Source organism: Poecilia reticulata, chromosome 23, assembly GCF_904066995.2.
Source record: "Poecilia reticulata chromosome 23, P_reticulata-male-v2, whole genome shotgun sequence".
Classification (NCBI taxonomy): Eukaryota; Metazoa; Chordata; class Actinopteri; order Cyprinodontiformes; family Poeciliidae; genus Poecilia; species Poecilia reticulata.
The window spans coordinates 18218947-18243841 of NC_088852.1; the positions used below are offsets into that span (position 1 = coordinate 18218947).

A 24895-nucleotide genomic window follows, 5' to 3' on the forward strand; every position below is an offset into this window, starting at 1 on the left:
CTGTGGCTCTGTGTCGGCCCTCAGTCAGGCTGTGGCTCTGTGTCGGCCCTCACGCTGTGGCTCTGTGTCGGCCCTCACGCTGTGGCTCTGTGTTGGCCCTCAGGCTGTGGCTCTGTGTCGGCCCTCAGGCTGTGGCTCTGTGTCGGCCCTCACGCTGTGGCTCTGTGTCGGCCCTCACGCTGTGGCTCTGTGTCGGCCCTCAAGTCTCTGCTGTTTGTCATCTCCCTATTGACAACCATTTCCTCTGTAGGGCTGTTGACTAATCAAGCTCACACAAACTGTGGTCCTAATGTTGGTGTATGTTACTTTTCTATTCTTTTCTGAAAAGCTTCAATCTGGGTATTCATTAGCTGTAAGCCATAATCACAAATATTAACAGGAATACATTATTTGAAATATGTCACTTTGTGTGACTCAGGTGACGAGTAAAATATTTTTTTCATGAATTCCTGAAATAGATTACAGATGCTGATTTATCAAGGATGAAATTTTATTTCATTAGTTTACAACTATGACATTTAGGCAATAAAGAAGCAGCAGCAAGAAGCAGTTCTTCTATTTGTCCAAAAAAACGCTTTGCACACCTGATGATCAGATGTTGGCTCTCAGGACTGAATGGCTAATCTGAGTCAACTGACATGATCACTACTGCTGTAGAGTGCATGGGATGTGGCTGCACTGTTTTCTGTTTGGCCTCCTGAGCCAAACCATCCAGGACCTTTTGGAACTTTTCCTCTGCTCCATATATGAATACTGTCCTAAACCACATCCCTGTGGTTTACTCCGTTAGGTAATCTCATTTTAAGCTTTTTACTTTCCACCCCTTGCTCGATGTTGTTTATTAATGATAACTAACTGAAACCTCCTACGTAAAGCACAGAAATATATGCTATTTAAAATGTTAAAAATAGTTTTTGCAGAATGTTTGTGGCCTGACTGATGTATGTAGTCAGTCTGATCATTCCCTCTTACCCGTTAGACTGCAGTGGACAGTTCATAGAGCATGAGGGCTGCAGTGTCGTTGAACCTTTATTGTCCATGGGAACCTTTTGTTATGGTGCTGCTGGTGTTTTCCTGTAAGGTTGCTGGCATGGAGTCTTTTGCAGCCTCATTCACCTGATCAGCTGGAATGGCTTGGGTTTTATTTGTCATGTTCCTGCCGAGCTTCGGTGATTCTCCATCTTTGTCTCAGACTCACGCTGTTTTCTGGACGCACACAACTCTGATCAAACCTCGGCACTGAATCATGATTTTCTTGAGTCGCATTTGTTTGATTTTTTTTTTTCTTTAATTTATTCTAATTCTTTTTTTTATCTCTCCTTACCTGTAGAGGACAATAACATTAGGCGCTGGTGACCGGCAAGTTATCCAGACTCCCATCAATGACGCTCTTCCTGTCAGCGGCAGCAGCGTGGCCCAGCTCTTTAGGCAGCTTGGTATGGACTCTGATCCCATGTTTGCAGAAATAAACAATGAATTCATTCATTTTTAAATGTGTTGTTATTAACAGGTTACAATTTTGGCTTTACAATTTTGGTGCCTGTTGGGTTGAACTGCACCACACCAGTGTCCCGGTGTGGCTTTTTAGAACACTGTTGTTTTCTACATTAGTGTCTGTTAATTGGTTAGATGGCTTGACAACTGTATATCTTTTGTGCGTGCGTGCGTGCGTGCGTGTGTGTGTGTGAAACCTGGTTTTTCTCCGCAGATGGCCTGTCATAATGTTTAGTGTGTTTTTCCTCTCAGGTATAGTCAACGTGTTGTACCTGTTCTGTGCTGCCCTGACGGAGCACAAGATCCTGTTTCTGTCCAGCAGCTACCAGAGACTGACCGACGCCTGCCGAGGCCTGCTGGCCATAATGTTCCCCCTCAAATACAGGTGACCACTCTGATGCTTTGGAAGCAAAAACCCTGTTCACACTAACGTGTGTATGTAGAGGGACAAATATTTTCTGCTGCTTGCACTTCCGCTCCACATTCAAACTAGCTTTTTTTTTTTTATTGATGAGAAAAACTGAGATCCTTAAAACATCTTCCAACGTGGAGATGCGTAATTTTAAAAAGTCAATTTAGGGAGTATATTTGGGGTCTGGAAATCCAGAGATTATTGGAAATCATGTGAGAAGCTAGAAGTCATAAGTAAAATATATATGTATATGTTAGGTTAGGTTTATTTAAACTGTTGTCGACCCTGTTCACACCAGCCTCTAAGTCTGAGATGGAGCGTTCTCCATCTCAAATGGCGTTTTTGTACAAAACAGTTGATCCACAATGTTTAACAGCTGTTAACTTTGCTCTGCTGCTGTAGTCGTGCTCGGCTTGTCTGTTGTTTGTGATGATGTTCACATTAAACCTTTTTTTTGTTTTCTTAGTTTTACTTATGTTCCCATTTTACCTGGGAAGCTGCTGGAGGTCTTGAGCACTCCCACTCCCTTCATCATTGGTGTGAATTCCTTCTTCCGCTCTGAGACACAAGAACTGGTGAGTTTTTATCACTGAAAACATGAAAATATATGACAAAAGCAACTCACTAGTGTTAAGGAAATGTTTGTGTTCACAAAGGGCTAAAGAGATCTGTGATCTCAGAACAATTAATATTCTAATTCCACTCTAGGGCTTTGTCCAGCTGCCTGACTGGTTGCTGCCTTTAAGATTTATAAATGCAATAAAATTGTGTGTTTTCAGCCTTGATAAGTTAATCTTCAGAGTACTAAAAATAATCTTTTGTCTGACTGTGACTTATTGAAAATGGAATGATCAGTTATGTTAAAGGTGTGAGTTGAGTCCTTATCTCAGGCCACAGATTGCTCTCTGATCCTTTGACAGTGTAGAACAGAGGTTATCAGCCCTGCAGCCGTTCTGTCTCAATGTGGAGTTATTGTTGTTTGATGTCTAAAGTCATAATGGACAACAGCCGACGGAAACAACTCAATGTCTGTTAGTCTGGTTTATTATCTGATGCTGCACTGTTTATCGGTGATGTATATGATACGTACTTGTGTGACTTCAGTTGGACGTAATCATTGCTGACCTGGATGGAGGCACCGTTACCATCCCTGAATGCGTCCACATCTCTCTGCTGCCTGAACCTCTGCTGCAGCAGACCCAGACTGCCCTCTCCATGGTAAGAGATGCAAACACAACCACGCCATTACACAACACACTGGTAAATGTAGGGAAATCTCAGGAATGGGTTGTGGGAAGTCTTCACTAAGTTATCAGCTACACAGCACTGCTGGAAAGTCCTCACTGAGTTCTTCCTTCTGTGACATAACAGAGTTTCATCATCTTTTAAAGCCATTCATCTATCCTTTATTTTCATTGTTGTAACAATGCTTCTTCTAACACCTTATACTGTCAAAAAACCATTTTTCAAATTGGTAATTGCTACAATAATTAATTAATTAATTAACTAATTGATTAATAATAATAATCATGTGCTAAGAGTGGTGAGAAACATGAGAAAAGTATTAACATATGCAGGTATAGAACCCTGAGCATGCTTTTCACGAGACTGTCAAAGAAAAAGTTTCTTCTGTCAGAGGTTTCTTCAAATTTACTGTAATACAGACTGTTACAGGAGATCCTTCAGCCTTCACCATCTACATTAACTCCTTAAAGAATCTTGAATAATTTGAGTTACAACATGTAGTCTCCTTTTAGGATCAATAAATAATTTTTGAATTTATCTGAATTTGAAACAACACTCAGTTGTCTGTAGAACTGCTCATTCTACGTGTCTTATTATTAAACTGGTTTTGCAAAAATCTAGAATGCCGTAATGCAACTACTGTTAAAAAAATGATAGAAATTGCTTATGTTTTTAGAAGTTATTTCCAATTATTCACCAAGGTAATAAAATATTTTTTGCTTCATTTTTTAAGTCTACAATATTAAACTCCATCTGCATCATTATTTCGATTTGTTTTTGTTTATATATGTTTTTATAGCTACTCTTTATGTCAGAGCTTTGACATTGCCACATCTTCTATATTGCAGGATAATAATTTAAAACCTTGTCTGTCCTGCCCTGTTGTCTTCATTAGAGGCGGTTTCACCAGCCAACTCATATAAAGCTGTTGGGTTGTTTCCAGTATCGCTGTGACAGTCCATTCTGAGAAAAGCTCTTAGTCTGTACACAGATGATTTCCCAGCTTCCTTATTGATATTTACACATTACATTATTTCTTCCTCTTGTTAGAAATGCTTGCGTGTGTTTTTGATAACACATATTGAATTTGTTGTTAGTCATTGCATTTACACTCTGAGGCTATGTGATGCAGGAAGTCCAGGATTTAATGCCACTTTGCTGGAAATGATTTTTATGATCTTGGTTTTGTGTTGACCAAAGGATTACCAGGAATAATTGAAGAAATGTATCGTCTTTGTTATTCATATAATTCCATGTGTGAGCACTAGTTTTATTGCATATTAGTCAGCCAGCTCACGTGCTGTACAGTTGTAAATTGTCTGCTGCACAGACTTTAATTATATATGGGAAGTAAATAAAGATATTTGCGTCCTATATTTTACTGTTTTTTCTCTTGAATAACAGAACCTGCTGGCAGTTTGTTAATTCTGTTGCTGCTGCAACATATAGAGGTTTATATCACCTGATGGTAAAACATTAAGTTATTGCATTATCTCAGCCATAGCTGAGAGACATGGAAACATTTAAGGTGTTTTTTGGGGGGAAGGAGTTCAGCTCCCATTTTCAAAGAAAGTGGCACAATCAAAGATGTTCTGCCAAAAATAATCTTGCTTCTTTTTTTTGAAATATGACTCCATATGTTTTCTCTCAATATATATATATTTTCCTGTTGTAATAATCACTTAACAGCTTTTAATTACAAAAAGTCTTAGAATGAAATCATCAAAGTGGAACAACTGGATCTGGATATTTTTAAATGTTGTTAATAAATGAAGCTCAGTGCACAGTGCTCTGTACAATTATTTAGTAAACTATATCGGTATTGAAAACATATTCCCCTTCCTCACATTAAAACTAGCCTTCACTGGCAGCAACAGCTGCTGTCAGTATGATCAGGTTTTTAACAGGAAGTTTCACTACCGTCATTAGTACTGGTGAAGTGGATGGGCCATGCACACCAAGATGCATTCAGATCCTCTGTACATAACAGCAGTGTGTGTTGGGCAGAGCCCACATGAAAGGCCTCAGCTGGGTATATGTGAAACACTGTGTGTGTGTAGTTTCTCTGTCTCGCTTGTCTTTTGGTGGGGAAGTGGGGGAAAAAACTAATTTAATTTTGGCCGATTTATTGATTGACTTCCACTTCTGTACTGAATCTGTTCAAAGTGTTTTTCCAAAAACACAAACTTTGGTAATATGTGGGTAACCAAATAATTTATCAAAACTACATGCACAACGTTAAAGATCAATTCCGTCCCTCTAGTCTGCCAGTCACTACATTATATCTGCATTCTTTGGCCTTGTAGTCATTCATGGATCTTTTCAAATGTTACCCTCCTTCTACAATCTGATTCATGTGATGCACTGAATGCCTATTCTTTTAAGTTTACTATGCTCTGTCTCGGAGAGGTGAGTTTCTTGAAGGAATCTTACTTCTACCTTTTATTTTTCATTTTGTCTAGTACTTTAACCCTTTTGGAACTAACATAAGTCCAGTTAAAGAAGATTCCCTTTCCTTTGGTCTTGTCAACGACCTTAATGGTGTAATAGCTAATGAATGACTGAGGGTAAAGCATCACCGCTCTGTGGTCGTGAAGGGCCCTCTGGTGGCGTTACCCATTTGGTGTTTTATGGTTTTACTTGTTCCCTTCTAAAAGCGTCCAGACTCTTCTTACATCCATCCCATATTTCGTCCTTTGAATGCTCTTTGTCCATCTTTCCTGACTAGGTCCACATAGCACTCTTGATTTTGTCAGCTCACAATGTGGATAGTTGGGTGATGGTGACTTTGAAGCCTCAACTCACCATGTTTTTGTTGCTTCAGCTGCAGAATTGTAGACACGTGTTGTTCTCATAAAATACCCTCAACTTGACCGTAAAAGAGTCTGGAATTTATCTCCTATTCTCTGAGGAACTGCTTCAGTGTATTCACATTGCCATAATCATGGTCTATTACTCCAATCACTGCCAGCATGAAGCCTTTCATTTGCCAAGCTCGTTTTAATACTTCATCCTTGACTTCAAATGTGGTGAACCTGTTATTAAACGTGGTGGGGGGCATCAGATGAAGGTTTTAGTCCCAGTGAACGGTGAGCTCTTTCAATAACCAGGTCAAATGAAGTCAGAATTTCCAATTTGTCTATGAAGATTTTCATAGACAATCTTTTCTATGAAGGCTGAGAGAGAGGAATAGCGATCCTTCTACAGAGAAGGCTTCTGTAGAGAAGGCTGTCAGATGTTCACCCATCTCAGTCTGTTTGTTTCACTTCACATTGTTCTTTACTTCATTGTGCTGAATCTATTTATCTGCTTTCAAAATATGGTTTTCTGCTTTGTCCAATCTTCCATTTGTTTTCTAGTTCCTCTTTAACTTCTAAAACCACTTCTATTCTCACAACGTGATTCTCTGAGTTGTTGGAAAATAGTAGTTTGTAGATCAGTCGTCGTCAGCCACCACAGATGCTTCTGAATCCCAGAGGCTAGCCGTTCATTTTATGAAGGAATGTTCATTCCTTCATCTTTTGTAACAGCAGAGCATTTTTAGATTTAGGCTTAGGCATTTTAACTCACTTTGTAGTGTATTTTACATCCCGCAACTGCATAGAGGACGGACATTTTTAGAATATTTATCTGGGAACCATTCAGTGAAGCTGTTGCCATCTTGCTTGCCCACCCAGAAGTCCACAGTTTTCCTTTTTACAGGTTTTCTGATTACATTCAGTGATGTGTTCAAAGTTTTACAGAACACAAGGCATGTGACTCAAGACCATAATAGGAAAATTAGCATCAAGTGTTGGTTTTTCCACTTAATGACCAACAATCAACTGGATCTACATCAGAGGTAATTCATCCCAGCAAGAGGATTTTAAATAATAAAATGACTGCAGCACAAGCTGATTCTGATTCTGGTTCTCTTGTAACTGTTTGGTCGATGAACTGAAGACACAGGGGTTTCTCATTGTCTGATGCAGAAAAGTAGCACAACAGTCTCTGGGTTTTAAGCCAAAAAGAAGGACAACAACAAGTTATGTGGAGCCCTGAGTTTCTACTTGGACTCATTTTAAGGCATAATATGTCAGGCATCTGGGAGATGGCCCGGGTCACTGGGCCTAAGTGAAATGAAATGTGCTGTTTCAGGGTTTTTGTGTAATCACATTGACCTCTGTCACTAATTGAGGAAATATTTCCCGGTTTCCTTCCACAACAAACAAAAAAGGACAAATCTTTCTGAAATAAGCGGAAATTCATAAAGTTTTATTGGCATTCTACATTATTTATTCAATTTTATCACGACTGAGACTTTGCTTTGGATTGTTGAGATGAATATTTCATAAAATGCTGAATATTACAATAACACAAACACACATTCCTACCCACATGCTGTCATGATATATTGGACAATTATTTTTAACAAAATCCCTTTTCATAAAAAGTGAATTACCATTTCAATAAGTTTCAAAGGCAGCAACAGACCTGCTTGTATTTAAGCACAGAAAATCCAGCTGATATCCAGAGGAGAGGTCAACTAATAATTGGTAACATTTAATATTTTCTAAGTATGGCAACTGGTGTTGATGATTCAGTCTTCACTGATTTTGAACAGGCACATATTTGGGCAGCACAACACCACTGTTACTGCATGAGCCATCACACTTCAGCTTAATAGTGAACAGGTTCCCAGTAAAAGTAAATACCAAAACTGATCATGGATCAAAAAATGAAAATGACAAGAAATCTGAGCTCTTTCAGAAAAACTTTTTAAAAAATAATTCTTTTTAACCTTAGACATAATTGGTATAAACTAAGTCTGTTTGCACTTCTGCTCCACTCTCAACTATGTTACAATCTCTCTTGGGTTTTTCTCCAGCTCTGTCCATCTTCCTATTCTCGTCCCTATTGACAAAAAAAAACAGCATGATGCTGCTACCATCACATTCTACAGTGGGTGTCTTTGGAGGGAGACTCTGTGTTTTTAATTGTTTTTCTCTTTGGAAGGACCTTTTAAAATAAGTCCTTCACATGCAACATGAAACAATAAAGCAAGGTGAAAGGGGAGATGTGGGTGGTTGTGCATAATTTTTGACAGGTTTGTAAAATTGTTGCAGGTTTTGGACCCGGAGTTGGAATTTTCAGATCAGGCGTTTCCCCCACAGTCCATGCATCCTTCTGCACTAAAGATCCAGGTAAGAAAAATGTGAATACAGATCTTTATACACACCCTTTAACCCTGAAATTTTAACTCTTCAGTTTTTGCTGTGTGGAATCTAATTAGAATGTGTGTAACTTTAAATTGGGATTGGATTGAATGGACTGTTGCCCTGCTACTATATATTTCTGAACATACATTGTTTAATTGTTTTGTAACATGGCTTAAGAGCGTCCTATAAATAAACTGAGCTGAACTGTGGATGTGTTTCAGGATAAGGAAATCCGAGCCGTCTTCCTCTGGCTCTTCGCTCGACTTTTCCAAGGTTATCGCTGGTGTTTACATATCATCCGAATTCACCCAGAACCTGTAATCCGCTTCCATAAGGTATAGAAATGTGTTGTCTTGATGAGGGGGGGAAGCCTTTGCTTTTAGTTGTAAAAAAACAAAAGTGTCTCTTCCTTTTACTGGGGCAGGCGGCCTTCCTGGGTCAGAGATCCCTGACAGAGGATGACTTCCTGATGAAGGTGTTGGACGGGATGGCGTTCGCAGGCTTTGTATCAGAGAGGGGCCCACCGTACAGAGCCACCGACCTCTTTGATGATGTGAGTCTTTCTGCACAAATATGAAGATTGCTAGCTAAATAAAGACTCTTGCTGATATTCATTTCTTAAAAACTAAGTGTTGTGAAGTTTACATCAGTAGTTAAATTTAAAAAAAAGAGAGAAGAGATTTATTACTGCAACAATGCTATTATGAAGCATTTTGATTCATTTCAATAAACATGGCAAATTTAATAATTTACATGCATGTAAATATGAGTTGCATGGGTTAATTAACTTTTTCATAAAAAATGTGCTGAAGGTGTGGCGGCGCAGGGTTAAAGCCATGTATGGAGGCTTTAGCCTTTGATGCGGTTGTCACGGGTTTCAGTCCTGACCCCATGACCTTGGTCGCAGGTCTTCCCTCTCTCCTCAACCCACCTTCCTGTCTGGGAGCTGTTAATAAAGGCCACTGGAGCCAACAAAATCTTTAAAAAAGTGTTCCTACTCTGCATTCTTAGCCGTTCTATTCACAGGGTTCTATTATTTTGCTTTGTATTTGTATGTTGGTTATATAGCTTGATATCATGCAGATGTTTAAATCTTCTTTTGTTTCCACAGCTTGTTGCCAATCAGGTGGAGCGAATACGACAAGAGGAAGCCTGCCCACACAAAGTCATGAATCATGTCAAAGAGCTGGCAGAGCAACTTTTTAAAAATGTATGATCTCCAATATTTTAGGGGATTCACATTCCATTCATCCAGGAACTGTGCCATCTTCTGCTTTGTTCAGTTAGGGTTAGAGTTAGCCCTTACCTTTACTTGACGTCCTTTCAGGAGAACCCCTACCCCGCAGTCGCAATGCACAAAGTCCAGAGGCCATCAGAAACCAGCCAGAGTACGGACCAGAGTCGGACTCCATTTCCTGTTCTGGATGATGTTGCAGTGCAGCTCTTCATCGATCATGCTGTTGCCAAGCTCAACAATTCACCGCCTGTAGTAAAAGTAGAGCTCAAGAGCATGGTGCCGTCTGGGCCTCCGCTGGGTGAGCACAACATCTATTCCTTAAGACTAAAACACAAAGAGGAATCTGATGGTAACGCACAAATTGAAGTCACCCATGAGGATTTGTAGATGTGTATTTCACAATGGGAATATAAGCTTTATGTTAAAAATCTAAAAATACAGATGTGTATTTATCTTTATGCAACTCAGACATTTGTCTAAGCGTTTTATTTTTAGCAAGAGATACAGTTTGTCATGATGTTGACGAATAACTGCTACTTCCTCTCAGGAGACATTGTTGACAGGAATGGTAATGTGATGGCTAACAGCGCTCGCAGGCTGGAGGTGGTCAGGAACTGCATCACTTATATCTTTGACAACAAGATGCTGGAGGCCAAGAAGGTGAGTGAGACTCGAGATGTCTGCAATATGGAGCTACAGCGTTTCTAAACTCCAAACTTAGGGAATGAAAATAGGAATAAATTCCTTTTTATTCCCAAATGATATAAAGCTAAATGGAACCTTTTTTGCCTCTGGTTGTGCAGTGAGCAGAAAAATGTTCTTATTTGTATAAAACAAAGGCTGAAGTTTGGATTTATAAGTCTTTGTACGTCATTGAACAGTGAATTCACTTCAGTACGGTAATTTAATTTCACTCAAAAAATCTTGAGTACTTATAAGACCAATTATAAACATATTTTAAAACATGAATGTGGGAATAGTATGTTCTTGAACTGTATAGTGTACGCATTCCATACTTAGTCAGGGCTTCTTTCAATGGAAAATTTACTTTCATCTGAAAAAAGGACTGAATCACTGAGCTACAGTCTAGACCTTTTTCTCCTTAGCTATGGATAAGATGCTAATGAGTGTCTCTGGTTTAGAAGATGCATAATTTGATAAGGGGCAAAATAGTGCCATCTTCTGGGCAAACAGAAATTGTAACATTTAAAAGGTATTGACCTAATATAAACTGTAACATAAAAGAACATTGATGTTGATAATTCAGCAGTAGCATTTTACCGTAAATGGCCATGTCACAGCAGATCATGTGTGTGTGAAGTGTATTCTGACCGTTTCTCTCCATGGTCCAGCTGATGCCGGCTGTGCTGCGGGCATTAAAGGGTCGCACAGCACGGGTCTGTCTGACCCAGGAGCTAAATCAACATGTTCTTCAGAACCGAGCTGTGCTGGACGACCAGCAGTTTGACTACATTGTTCGCATGATGAACTGCACTTTACAGGTGAGCCTGCACATGTACAACACACCTCAGAACATCAGCGCTAATGCTCTATCTGTTACTGTCGCATGAAGTTTTTGCTGTCTTTTAGTGCCTCTGTCTCTAATGTTCATATAAAACCAACTAGGTTTTGAAATGTCTGTCATAAAATCTTAGTAAACTTTTGTATTTCATATTAAACAACAAATTAACGTTCTTTATCTTGCAATGCAGGACTGTTCCCATATGGATGAACATGGTATTGCAGCCGCTCTGCTTCCTCTTGTCACTGCCTTCTGCAGAGTAAGTTTCAAACTAGCATTAAGAAAGTCACTTCTTTATATGTATTCAAGTCTTGAATCCATAAAGCTCTAAAAAAGCAGTGAGATACTGTAGGTTTTCCTTTCTTCACTCAGTTGGAGGAACTTTAGATGAGAGACACTCAGAATGTGGCTTCTCCATCGCTTAATCTGGGTTAAAGTTTCTTGGCTTCTTCTCAAGAATCTATTTTTTACTGGACAGAAACTGGGTGCAGGCATCACTCAGTTTGCCTACAGCTGTGTACAAGAACACATGGTGTGGACTACCATGCAGTTTTGGGAGGCCATGTTCTACAGTGATGTTCAGAACCACATCAAAGCTCTGTACATGGAGACAGATGATGGAGACCACCAGAGCAACTCAGTGAGCATCTACGTTCCACCCTCCATATGACTGAGAGCATCCAGCACTGGTCAAATGTGGCTTCTGGTCACCAGCTCATCTGTTTCTCTCATATTTGTTGATCCATCACCAGGACCAACAGGACGGGTCAGGCAGCAGAAGGGAAATCAGCGCCTTGGAACTCGCGGCTGAGCAAAACCGTCTGTGGCCGACCCTCAGCAAAGAGATGCAGACGGAACGCGTGCAGAAGGAGGAGAGCACGGTGTTCAGCCAGGCCATCCATTACGCCAACAGGATGAGCTACCTCCTGCTGCCGCTGGACACCAGCAAGAACCGGCTGCTAAGGAGTTCTGGCCTCGGAGACGTGGAGAGCGTCAGCAACAGCTATGTCACCAACAGGTAACCAGAGGGAGGCACATCCTCATCTTAGCCACCAGGGGTCAGGGTAACGATGCGTTTTGCTCTTCAAGACTTGGTGGTTTGTAGGTTAGAATGTAACAGAAGTTTAAATCGGGTTCATCTTGTCTTGCAGTATTGCAGGCAGCATGGCAGAGAGCTACGACACAGAGAGTGGCTTTGAAGATGCAGAGAGCTCGGACGTGGCCAATTCAGTGGTGCGCTTTATCAACCGCTTTGTAGATAAAGTGTGTAATGAGAGCGGTGTGACGAACGAGCACCTGAAGGCGCTCCACACTATGATACCAGGTACGGTCCCACACTCACTGATCTCTGATTGAACAGTTTACAAGCATTGTATGGAGCTTCATTGGTATAAATGTGTCTGCAGATATTGTTCAGATGCACATCGAGACACTGGACGCAGTCCACAGGGAGAGTAAGAGACTGCCTCCGATCCAAAAGGTAACCAATTCCTGTTTTTACCTTCCACTGGAAAAAGGTCATGCAGAGCCCCATCCAGCCCCGCCCACTCCCCTCTCCACCAATCCCTTCAGCTCAGGCTCACAGTGTCACGACAGGTACGTCTGTCCACCCAGACAGAACGGCGTGATTCTCAGCATGCCGCAGTGGTGCTTGCTGGGTGATGGTTCCCTCCCACCCTGCTGTTTGATCTCTGTAGAGGCCGGAGAAGCTCAGTCTGGCTGTTGTAGCTTCTCCAGGACCTCCAGAGCTGAGTGCCTTCACGCTGAAGGGTGCATGCACGCAGTGTGCTGGAGACGGAGACGGGCTACGCCGAGCTTCATCTGACTGTTTTTTTTTTATCATTCCTGTAGATATGTTATAGGAAAATTGCATCATGTGAGCATTGTCTCACCTTAGTTTTCAGAGTAAATCAGTCAGTAGCCCCTACAGTACCCTGCATGTCTTGGATGAGTCTCTGCTCCAGCAAAACTGATTGAAATGAATAAAATACCTCAGCAAGTCATCAAGTTCTGAAGTGACCTGGTAATGATCCACTGGTTTGACTGGAGTCATGTTACAACCACAGTCTTTAACAAAGTCATTTTGAGTGGTAGACAAACACTGAGTAGTGCATGCAGTTGAAATTTTCATGGTTTTCAAAATCTTTTGCAAATTTAAATCTAAAAGTGTGCTCACTAGAAACTAGAGGCTTAGTTTGTACTCATTGTTCTTTGCAAAATAGCTCATTACAGTCATGGATGGATTCAGAGCAGGACTTTGAAGAGTTCATTCTAATATAGAAAAAGGCTTTGATTTTATCTAGTAACTGTGCCCTTAGTGCCACTTTCCTGCAGCTTTTGGACACTTTCCTGCTCCAACACACCTGAACCCAAACACTAAATTACCACCTCGGTACATCAGCAAATTTTGAAAATGCAAAAGTAACTTATTCATTTGATTCTGTGGATTCTAATCATGCATCACTCTCCTTTGTACTTCCAACATTTCAACAGTTTGTCAGCTACTCTGTCAGAGAAAACAAGACATTGGAATTGTTTCATTCAAATGTCAAGAACTTCTCTGGAAAAAGCTGATCAAAATCTCATTTTTCTCTGCTCAGCATATAAACTCCTCATTCATAGGCGTAAAGAAAGGCTAGAAGATGGTTGCAGGAAGCTGAAGAGGCGACAGAATGAAATGCTCTGTGCCAACCACATTAACAGGACACCTTCCATGACTGAGTGTGTTACTGTTAGGTTTTATTTGCAAAAGAAATTGAACTGTTTGTTGTTCTCATTCCACATACATGCACTACTTTGTGTCGGTATATCACATAAACACCCAGTAAATACATTATATGGTTGTAATTTGACAAAAAGGACCTACATCATAGTTCTGATTGTGCCATCAGTTCAGTCAAATAGAATTTCTTTTTTTTTTTTGTGGTGTTTCTTTGGAATCTCTCACAAACAGAGCTGAATGGTGAAGTGGTTAAAAGGACAAAGCCAGCTTCACACTTTTCATGGTCTGCCTTTGGAATACCTCAGCAGTCTCGTAATCAGCCCTGAGTTCAAAATGAAGCTGCTGACAAAATACCAGACAAATATAACAAACATAATGATGGTCTTTGGTTTATATAGTTTTTTTTTGTGTATAAAATCTCATTTACAAGGATTTCTCCAGATGATTTCTGGTTGGTGTTTGTTCTGCAGTCAGAATTTAACTTTAACATTACCCAGATAGCAAGCAATGGTAACTCAACATTGAATTATGGTTAAAAAAAAGGTTGATTTTTGGTTATAGTCAATGACTGACGGTGGATCAACCATCAAACAATCGTCCAATTCTAGCCAAGTAACCAATGTTGAAGAGATGTCACAGAGTCAATGTTGTTTTGTGGTTGAATTCTAATGATTCAAATGCCAACATCTGATCAATGTTAAATCAATGTAATGACGTTTATGACGTTTTAAACTGTTAAGGACAGTGGGTTGTGATTCCTTTCTGTACATTTTCTTTCTTGTCTGTAAATATTATTACTGACTGTTTGTGCATAATGTGTTGACTAAAACATCTACAAGTCACTTCAAGCAGTGTTACGCACCAGAGAGGGAGGAAGGCATCAAGGAACCAACGTGATGCCAACCAAAGTCAAGCTTGGGTTACCCCAACACAGAATGTTTTCATGGTTCATACAGTACGAGGCTTAACCTCATGGATGCTGTTCTTCCATGGACAATAGACTGTTGTTCTAAAAGGAATCAAATATTTTTACAGATCTATGCGTGTTTTCTTAAATAAAATTTAATATTAATGCCATCTTGTCATTTTTAAGCTTGTGTACACACATTTTTGGAAATGTGTTAATGTAAGATCATTTTAAATGACATAATACTTATTGTCTGTCAACAACATTGTGTATTTAACACCCGTGAAAAAACTTGCAATGGTATGTGATGATGTAGACCTATCAGACCAAAAAATATACAAGAATCAATATTGATTCCTTAACTTTGATTCAATGTAAAAAAAAACAAACTAAAATGTGCATGTAGATGATTGTTGAAGCAACATTGATAGTGTCAGTTATTAATGTTGATTCGACATGTCTGTCACCGACCACTTTCAATATCATTTCAGTGTCATTCTTCAACATTGATTCAATGTTGGTGCCTAACTATATTTCAACGTTGATTCACTCATATTTTGCTCTCTGGGTAATCAGTGCAGGTCGCATGATTCCAAAGCATGAGAGTGATGTTTGGAGTGTGTGAAGGCCTAAAGTAATGGCACGGTTTAAAGTTACTACTCACATTCAAACATTCAGTCTTGTCAGAAGTTTAACTTTAAAGCACAAACACAAAGTGATCTTTTCTGTTAGTTTTTCTAAATTATTTTCACAAACCTGAAAAGGTGCTAAATAAAGGACTGACCTACTGGAAAAAAAAGCTAAATGCAAGTCTGTTTTACTTTTCTTCACTTTTTTGTTTTTCGACTTCAAATGATTTATGGCTTCTTCTTGGTTTTTGTTTTGTTTTCATCTGCAGCCCAAGTTGCTAAGGCCAACACTGCTGCCCGGTGAGGAGCTGGTGATGGATGGCATGCGGGTCCACCTCATCCCTGATGGCCGCGAAGAGGCCACAGGACAGATGGGAGGGCCACCTCTTCTTCCTGCAGAGGGCGCCATCTTTCTTACAACTTACCGGCTTATCTTCAAGGGCACACCAAGTGATGCATTAGGTGTGGAAGAAAAGATCATCTGAGACGTGCTGGATTTTTGGTTCATTATTCTAAGCCAGGTTAACTGGTGTCTTTTCCTTCAGTGGGCGAACAGATAGTGACTCGCTCCTTCCCCATCGCCTCTCTGACCAAGGAGAAGAGGATCTCTGTCACTCTAACCATGGACCAATTTGTCCAGGAGGGCCTTCAGCTCCGATCCTGCACCTTTCAGGTATTTGCCTCTCATAATCAGCCACCCTCTGTTACACCTTCGCTTGTAACCCACAGGTGATCACATGTCCTTCTCTTTCTGTCTTACCTGCCAGCTAATGAAAATTGCTTTTGATGAAGAGGTTGCATCAGACCTGGCTGAGAGTTTCAGGAAGCACTTACATAAGCTGCGCTTTCCTCAGCATGTCCAGGGCACCTTTGCCTTCACAGTTGGTCAAAGTGGCAAGCTGGTGTTGGAGCCCAAAACCAAGGATAAGAACCAGTCATTAAGGTAAGAGACAAAAAGACTTTTATTCAAATAAATCAAAGAATAGCTCAGTTTTCGCTCCTTTAGCTTGACTTTATCCATTTCCCCAAGCACACCAAGTCTCACTAACTGGGAAGGAGTGTTGTTATAGGTTTGTGTTGTAACTTGCCATTTCATTGTTTCATCAAGTACTCAGTACTCTGAAAGCAGACGAGTCATTGGAATTGGTTGTTTGTGGGGCCAAGTAAAGGAAGGATTTACTTTGAGGCTTGTTTGTGAGCCGGAGTCAAAGTTCTGACTTTCCTCATGAATCTTGGATGTGCCTTGATAAAATGCTGCTGTAAACATAGGAAGGTTAAACTGGATATTTGTGAATCATGGTTTTCTGTTTATACACAGAGATAAAGCACATAAAGTTGTTGCTGTCAGAAATAATAGTTGCTACTGAGAACATAAGATGATTTAGAAAACCAGTTAATTCTAAAGATCAGCTCAGTGGAGATTTATATTTAACTGATACATTTTATGTAGATAGCCTCTAGTCAAACCTCCAGATTACAACATATGAATGTTGCAAAATGGCTGCCATTGGCATGTCCTTAATTTTAGGTGATCGGTTGATGCTTACATGTAAAGGTGATTTTATCCACCGATCTTTTCTACCATTGCAAAAATCTGAAAAACGGGTCTGATTTTAAAATGTGAACAAATTTAAGACTAAAGGAAGTGATTCTTTTGTTGTTTAGTTTATTTAATGTACAGCAACTCGCGCTACCTCATGTGCAGCTAAAACAAGTTTTTGTAGTTTTGGCAAGTGAGGTTATTGAAAGACCAGTAATCAACCAGAAAACTCCTAAATGTGACTTAAGTGGATGAAAATAAACTAAAATATACCCCTATGAAAAAGACTAAAATGAGCTCATGATCATGATCCAAAGACTCCCGCTGCTTTGCGAGACACTCGAGTCTCTGAACCATTTTGGTTCCTTAATGTAATTTCAGCATGAGTTATTTAGTAAATAAAAAAAATACAATATGTCCCTCAGTTTTTTTAATGAGTGGCGGTGTGGCTACTGAACCCGGATACCAAATAAAAGTTGGAATAAGTCTTTGGGTATAGGCAGCAATATGAGTTTTAGAGGAGAATCATAATAATAAGAAAAAATCAGAAACACACAAAAAACGGAAACATAATAATAATAAATTAAATATTTATTAATACTTAATAATAAGTATTCTTAATAATAAGTATTAATAAATCTGAATGTGTTTCCATGTGACAACTTGTCAGAACTGTTTAAATTTACTTTTAGATTTTCTCAATTTCAGACTTCAAAACCCCAAAAATAAGTTACTCAGAGTGATCCACATTGATACAAATCTTTAAGTATGTCCTTATCCTCTTCAGGACACTTTCCAAAAACCTGGTGAAGAATGCAAAGAGGACCATTAGTCGTCAGTATGTGGGCAGGAAGAAGGAGGCTCCGGCCACCTGGGAGAACAGGAGCAGCTTCCAGTCCGAGCTGGATGAAGATGAAATCTCAGGTAGTACAAGGAAAAAGGCAGATCAGTTTTTTTAATGCTTTGTTTTTCATCATTTAACAAATGAAATGAATTGTGGGTCTAAAGTTTAAATCAACCAATTTTCTCCACAGTCTCAGAGGAAGTGGATCAGAGCGCCCTGACTCTGTCCTCTACCATCCGCTCTTCAGACAGACAGACTATGAGCAACGTTGTGGAGCGTGCCTGTTGCCGTGACTACCAGCGCCTCGGTCTGGGCACCCTGAGCAACAGCCTGACGCGATCTAAGAATGAGCCATTCAGGATTTCTACAGCTAATCGCATGTACACAGTCTGCAGGAGGTACAGCAGCAGTAGACAGTCTACAGATGTAGAAGACCTTTCTAAATTACACCCGTCATGGTACAAACAAAGCTATTGTTTGTACCATGACAAAATGCAACAAATTTTCAGGGGTGTGAATCCTTTTGCAAAGTGCGTAGAAAAGACAGATGGACAAATAAATTGGCTCCACCTCTTGTGCTCCAGCTACCCCGGCCTGCTGATCATCCCTCAGAACATTCCGGACTCCACCATTCATAGGATCTGCCGCTGCTACAGACAGAATCGATTCCCTGTCGTGTGCTGGAGACACTCGCGCACCAAGGCCGTCCTGCTGCGCTCTGCAGGCCTTCATGCCAAGGGAGTCGTCAGCTTCTTCAAGTCTCCCAATGCTCCGACTGCAGGTACAACATTATGTCAGGATGACTGTCTGGGCACATTCCCGACAGTCATTTCAGTTCTTTCATTAAAAGAAGGGAGGTAGACATCTTTTCTTGATATTTTGAAGTTGTTTTACTTCTAAACCCCAAAGGTTTTGAGAACTAAATATATCTTCTGAAAGGTTTTCAAGAGAAGTTCAGTTGCCTTTTGTTGCAGTTCTGTCATGTCCTGGATGACTGCAGCCTATTGTGTAGTTCTTACTGGTCGTCTTTGTGCACACCATGTTCATATTTATATTTTAGTAATGTTAGACTTTATAGTAAGAGACAGTTGGGCTTCAAAGAAGCCACATGTAACTTATTATTTGAGCTGCATGCTGAATTAGTGAGGTGTTTATTTAATCAGACATAAAACATCCAGTTTGTCAACTTTGCACAGGTACGTTCCTGTGAAAAAGTATTTGCACCATTTCAAGTTTATTCTGGCTGCATTTTAATCATGCAATGTTTCAGGCCATCAGACATTATTGATATCAATCTAAAGTCTTCTGAGCAAATATAAATGGCAATTTTTTTTTCACTAAGCAAAAAACGGTTAAGTAAATGATCATCATTTCAAAACTTTATTTCATATTTAGTCAGGTTATCTTTGTCTGATAATAAAATGTTGGTGAAGTCCTGCAAACAATAAAGGGACAAGCACCTTTTAACACCTCAGTTATTGGTGAGATGTAGAGCTCAGCTCAAGCAAACATTTTATTTCTGTTTTTCATGTTAACTAGTGCCGTCTCAAGCAGACTCCACCAGCCTGGAGCAGGAGAAATACCTCCAAGCCATCATCAGCTCCATGCCCTCCTACAGTGAGAGTACCGGCAGAAACACCCTGAGTGGCTTCACATCCACACACATGAACACATCTGGTCAGTGCACACACTCTGAAAGCACATGTTGCTGTCAGAGCAGTGGTCCCCAAACCCCGGTCCACGGACCGGTAGGTACCGGGCCGCGCAAGAAATAATTAAATATTTGCATTTTATGTATTATTTGAGTCTGGAGGATCTTTTATTTTGAAAATCTTTTAACCGGATTCTCTCGGTTACTTGCGCATCAACATTGAGCCCACAAGTAGCAAAATGCGTTAGAAGATGTCTTTGGAAAGTTTCTTTGCAAAGGGGAAAAGGCCCAGAGAAGAGACAGGAGAATGGATTTATCCCGGACCGGTAGGTGAGTCCCACACCAAACCCGCTCTGCGTAACATGCGGCGACTGGCTGCTAATGCGGCAATGAAGCTTCAAACTGCTTTGCCACGTAGAGACCAAGCAGGCTGTGCTCAATCAACACATCACTCCCTGATGGGACCGTCTCGTTGCAGAGAAACAAGCTCAGGGCTCCCGTTAGTCATTATCGTGAGTTAAAATTTTCACGAAAGTAAAATGTTCGTTTTTGTTGCGCATCTGTATCTTATTTTGAAGGGATATGTAAACTTTACCATAGCGACCAGAGTCGGAGCGTTTGGGCAGTGGTCGAGAGGAGATGAGTAGAGCTTACGAGTCTTAAGTCTGGTTTAGACGGCAAGATTTAAGAATTGTCGGCCGATTCTCCAAACCTCTGTGACCACAGAGCTGATAAAAGTACAACAGGTTGGATGGGTTTGTGTCTCCAGCCACATGGCAGGAACCGATTCCAGTCATGAACATCCCGATTCCAGAGGATAATCCAGTAAAACCCCCAACATAGCGGGAATTTAGAATAACCAAACACGGATGACGATGCAGAAGCAATAGTGATAGTTTGTAGACTCATTTGAATAAAAGACATACCAAAAAGAAAAGGCGGTGGGTAAAAGACAACGGGAGCAGCTGTTCTATTTGCTGCACTATGATTTGGAGGTGAATATGTGTTTTCATAGTTAACATTTTTAACTGAATAAACATAATAATATATAATAATGACCTTTACATATAATAATAAACATTTCCACATATCTCTGATATCCATCGGACTCTCAGTTGCTCATGTCAGCTGTTTGGGATTCCCCTCTCTTCTTACGTCACCGCTTTCTGATTGGCTACCTGTCACATTCAACAGGTTGTATTGTAGTTCCCAGTCAGGGAAAACCCCACAGGCTGTGATAAAAGGGCCAAGGCAACCCAAATTGGGCATATTCAGGCTTTAGCGAGAACACCAACATACCCCCCCGCCAGGCCGCAACAAAATTTCGAAGTCTTGACCGGTCCGCGATAAGAAAAAGGTTGGGGACCACTGTGTTAGAGGACCCTTGTCTGCAGGCTGACAGTTTTTGCCCTTCACAGAGTCATCCGATAAGCTCAGGCAGCCGAAGATTGGAGACCTGATGAAGCAGGTTCTGGGGAACAAGGAGGACGTCCCTGGAACCTTCAGCAGAGGAGGTGAGCTGCTAGTCTGTCCTCATAGTGAAATGAGGACTGATCAGGGTTGATGGTGTGTCAGTGAACACACTCCTTTTACATCGTGTGTGGAATCAGTGCAAACCAGTGAACCATCCTCCATTGTTTAACGCTGTTGGTTAACGAGCCGTCTCTGTCATTTGACCTCAGCACTTGGTCAAAAGGCGAAAGTCATCTCCCTCTCTCAGCCCAAAGTCTCTGGCAAAGCTAGGAACTCTCCTAGAGGTACAGTAGGCCACGCCCCCTCGCTCTTCCTGCACTCCTCTCTAACCATTCAGATGTCTAACAGTAGCTTCAGTGTGGTGTTCTTCTGGGAAAAGCAGTGTCTCTGCAGACTAAGGGGTTTGTTGTTACTAGAGATGTGCCGATCAGGTTTTTTCCTGCCGATACCGATCACCCATGAGGGCCGATCACCGATACCGATCACATAATTATTTTTTTTTTTAATCATAAGCACTACGGGTTACATTATATGAAAAAAGGAACCATAAATTCACCTTAATTTTTACAAATACTTGTTTTTAATAACTTTTTCCAAGAAAAAAACAAAACAGGCATTGCACAAATTGTACTGCGATAGTAATACTATCTTTAACAGACTGAAACATATGAAGGCTCTGAAGAGGCTAAATAATGCAGAGTCAAAATAAAACCTCTCAACATTGCCAAAAAATTCAAGTATAAAACTTAACATTCAAAGGCGAATGCAGGTTCCATTACAATAAACAATCCTGAGTTACTGAATGAAAACTTCCTGATAGCATGGCGGCTAGCTGATTACTGCTAGTTCTGATTGGCTGTTTCTGACTGAGCGGAGTAATTATGCAGAACAGGGAGGAGATCGATTTATTATTTTCAGAGATAATCTGTCTCATGTTAGGACAGCAAAAGTTTTAATATGTAAAATTTAATTTTTTAAGTTGGACGCTGCAGCTTTAAGCAGAGGTTCAGTGTGAGAGTCACTACCAGGTGGAGCAGAAGCGAAGCTCCGTCTGTGAATTACTACCTGTAGCGCGGAGCAGCGGTTCAACAGCGAGAACAGAACCAGCATCTTACATCGCAGCTCGAAGACTTAAATAATTTTGCGGGTTATTTTTTAGCTTTCTGACCGTCATGCTAATCCGGGTGAGTGTTTGTAGCCGTGCGCTGCTTTACCTGCTATCTGATCCTCCATATGTCTTTTTTTACTGCAGTGAGTCTTGATGTAGCCAAACTCCGTCAAGTATGGCATTGTTTTTATGTCGTATTAGATTCGTCATGTTGATGCATTTTGACATGCTTCACCCCACGTGCTTCAATTTTCCGCTGCAACACGCAAACTTCCCCATTCACTCAGTGCGATATAGTTCCACATCGCTTAGGATTTGTTGCTGCGCGCTTGCGTAGAGTGAAGGAAGGAGGAGACCAGCTGCACAGGCAGGCTGCAAAATGAGATGCAGATGATCGGCAACAAGAGACCGTGATCGGCGATCACCGATCATACACTTTTTCACGGAAATCGGCCAATTATGATCGGTGGCCGATCGATCGACACACCTCTAGTTGTTACTGCTTGTGTGTGTTGTGTGCATGCTGCTGCCACTGCAGCTGGACTCTGACGTCCTGTTTGTTTCTGTTTGATTCTGTTTGATTCTTCCCTCCGCTGATTAATCATCATGATGCAGATGTAGCAAAGTGAGCTGGGCAATTTTTACTCATCGCTGCCTTGCTTCAGAGCTTGGCTGGTAGTAGCTGAATGTGACAGCAATCAGACCCCGTCACATTGAAGGATCATTCCAGCTCTTTCAGTAAAACAGAATGATCCTTTAGAATGGTCTTCAACATGAAGTGTTGATTAAAGGTTCACATCACGATGTCTTGGAAGACTTGACTTTGTGTGTATGTGTGTCCCCTGCAGGTAAATGGGGCAGCATCCGGGGCAGTGGCCGTCTAAGTGCCTACAACCCAGACATTGGGACACGTTTGGCTGGGAAGGAATCTCCACAGCCCAACGGAGGGCCAAACGACCCGCTGTTCTTGCGCCAGCAGAAAGCCTACCTCTACATTATCGGGGACAAGGCCCAACTCAAGGTGAGAAGAAACATGCTGAAGAATGTCACTAGTCATACTGCATGATCACAATAACAGGACTCCACAAAAGAACTAGAAGATAGTATGGTCTTCAGTTTAGTCTTCAGTTAGCTGCTGTTTTAGACAAAATATTTGTCTAAAACAAATATTTGTTTTAGACAAATATATACTGCCGATATTTGACAAAATTGGCAGTATAATGCTAAGAAAACTGTTATGCTAATATGCAGGACTAAAGCAGACAAAGGGCTTTGTTTTTCTGAACAAAAGTTAGTTGCTGCTGGTTCTGGTTCAGTTTGTTTGGGCACCACGTTGGGTAGAAGGTACAAATGGGCATCAAATGGCAGGTCAGAGTTGTAGAGGTAAAACAAAACAGAACATTGAAGAATTTTACAAAGATTTGAAAAGTATAACATGTACACAAACATTTCCCCCAACTGAGCGTTGTAATTTGATCAGGGACAAAGCTCCTTGCTGGGTTCTGTCAATGAAGACTGCTGCTTTGGAAGCTGGGAATTTCTGGAGAAGGAGACGTCATGAGGGTCCAATCAGCCAATCAGAAGTGGATTTAGGAAATTATGAGCAAAGGGAGCTAGACAGACATTAAGACCATCTTTATACCACATTTTCTTGGCTCAGTCAGAGACCCATAACGTCTATAAAGTTCTTCAGGATAAAGCTTCTAAACATTCTAAACATTTCATTGTTTTATTCATAAAGCGTATTCCCATTAAAGTTTTAACATTAACCACTCTTTAAAATTAACTAATTACATAATAAAAAACTTTTTGACTTTCTAAATTAGCTAAATAAGTTCATTCACATGAGAGCTACTTTATTAAGAGACAAAGGCATTTGGAAAAGATTTCCTTTCTGAGTATAAAACTTCAGGGTCATAAAAACATTCATGTGAATGACAGCTGTGTGGAATGCAGGATGTTGCTCTAGGTACTTTGGGAAAATCTGTTCTTTTGGTAAAAGGTGCCATATGGTCTGTTTTGGCACTCTGTCAAACTCATATGTGATGTTTGGTGCAAAAAAAAATAATTAGGTATTCATTAAATGTAAGTGAAGAGAATGACATGTTGTCATCAGGGAGGAAAGCAGGACTCGTTCCAGCAGTGGGAGGTGATCCCGATCGAGGTGTGTGACGTGAGGCAGGTGAAGAACAGTTTCAAGAAGCTGATGAAAGCCTGCGTGCCGAGCTCCCAAACTACGGAGCCAAACATGAGCTTCCTACGCCTCCTAGAGGACTCGGAGTGGATGACTCTGGTCAGTATTTATTGGTTTTACAGCTTTCCTTAAGTGTAGATACTCAGCCATGACAGGACTCTGACCTGAGTTGGCTGTGTTTCCAGTTGCACAGAGTGCTGCAGGTGTCCGTTTTGGTGGTGGAGCTTCTGGACACCGGCTCCTCGGTCATGGTCAGCCTGGAGGACGGCTGGGACGTTACAACACAGGTTGGACCACAACAAAGATATGCAGCTCAACACAAAATCTGCTTTTATTTGTTACTTTTTTTATCAAGGAGTTTGAACTGTGTTTTCGTAGGTGGTGTCCCTGGTGCAGCTGCTGTCTGACCCATACTATAGAACGTTTGATGGTTTCCGACTGCTGGTAGAGAAGGAGTGGCTGTCGTTTGGCCACAGGTTCAGCCACCGGGGTGCTCAGACGCTGGGCAGCCAGAGCAGTGGCTTCACCCCTGTCTTTCTGCAGTTCCTCGACTGTGTTCACCAGGTGGGGTCAACATCTCTATCCCAGGTCAGACTGTGAAGTGTTTCATCCCAGGCTACTCGGGGTTCGCAAGAAGCAAACAACTCAATATGATGAATGAGGACCTCGACATTTTCTTTGAGCTGAACATGAGCTCTTGTGTTTACCCAAGTGTTAAA

The 24895-nt window shown here is 40.9% G+C and overlaps 1 protein-coding gene across 5 annotated transcripts in view; it reads left to right on the forward strand.

The window, feature by feature from the left end:
* The window catches only part of sbf1 (SET binding factor 1), a 62963-nt gene that overhangs the window by 33095 nt on the left and 4973 nt on the right, over nucleotides 1–24895 (forward strand). For 4 of the 5 annotated variants that reach the window (XM_008401530.3, XM_008401531.3, XM_008401533.3 and 1 more), the window contains 29 exons: nucleotides 1331–1436; nucleotides 1747–1879; nucleotides 2373–2481; nucleotides 3011–3124; nucleotides 8257–8334; nucleotides 8571–8684; nucleotides 8774–8902; nucleotides 9461–9559; nucleotides 9677–9884; nucleotides 10134–10246; nucleotides 10939–11088; nucleotides 11299–11367; nucleotides 11587–11748; nucleotides 11861–12126; nucleotides 12260–12432; nucleotides 12515–12588; nucleotides 15636–15828; nucleotides 15912–16039; nucleotides 16134–16309; nucleotides 17694–17830; nucleotides 17941–18148; nucleotides 18335–18531; nucleotides 19290–19427; nucleotides 20820–20915; nucleotides 21084–21158; nucleotides 22831–23003; nucleotides 24099–24275; nucleotides 24362–24463; nucleotides 24555–24740. In XM_008401530.3, the coding sequence (XP_008399752.1) occupies nucleotides 1331–1436; nucleotides 1747–1879; nucleotides 2373–2481; nucleotides 3011–3124; nucleotides 8257–8334; nucleotides 8571–8684; nucleotides 8774–8902; nucleotides 9461–9559; nucleotides 9677–9884; nucleotides 10134–10246; nucleotides 10939–11088; nucleotides 11299–11367; nucleotides 11587–11748; nucleotides 11861–12126; nucleotides 12260–12432; nucleotides 12515–12588; nucleotides 15636–15828; nucleotides 15912–16039; nucleotides 16134–16309; nucleotides 17694–17830; nucleotides 17941–18148; nucleotides 18335–18531; nucleotides 19290–19427; nucleotides 20820–20915; nucleotides 21084–21158; nucleotides 22831–23003; nucleotides 24099–24275; nucleotides 24362–24463; nucleotides 24555–24740 (4083 nt within the window). The remainder of the gene's footprint in view (nucleotides 1–1330; nucleotides 1437–1746; nucleotides 1880–2372; nucleotides 2482–3010; nucleotides 3125–8256; nucleotides 8335–8570; nucleotides 8685–8773; nucleotides 8903–9460; nucleotides 9560–9676; nucleotides 9885–10133; nucleotides 10247–10938; nucleotides 11089–11298; nucleotides 11368–11586; nucleotides 11749–11860; nucleotides 12127–12259; nucleotides 12433–12514; nucleotides 12589–15635; nucleotides 15829–15911; nucleotides 16040–16133; nucleotides 16310–17693; nucleotides 17831–17940; nucleotides 18149–18334; nucleotides 18532–19289; nucleotides 19428–20819; nucleotides 20916–21083; nucleotides 21159–22830; nucleotides 23004–24098; nucleotides 24276–24361; nucleotides 24464–24554; nucleotides 24741–24895) is intronic. The other variant, XM_008401532.3, reaches the window with a different exon arrangement.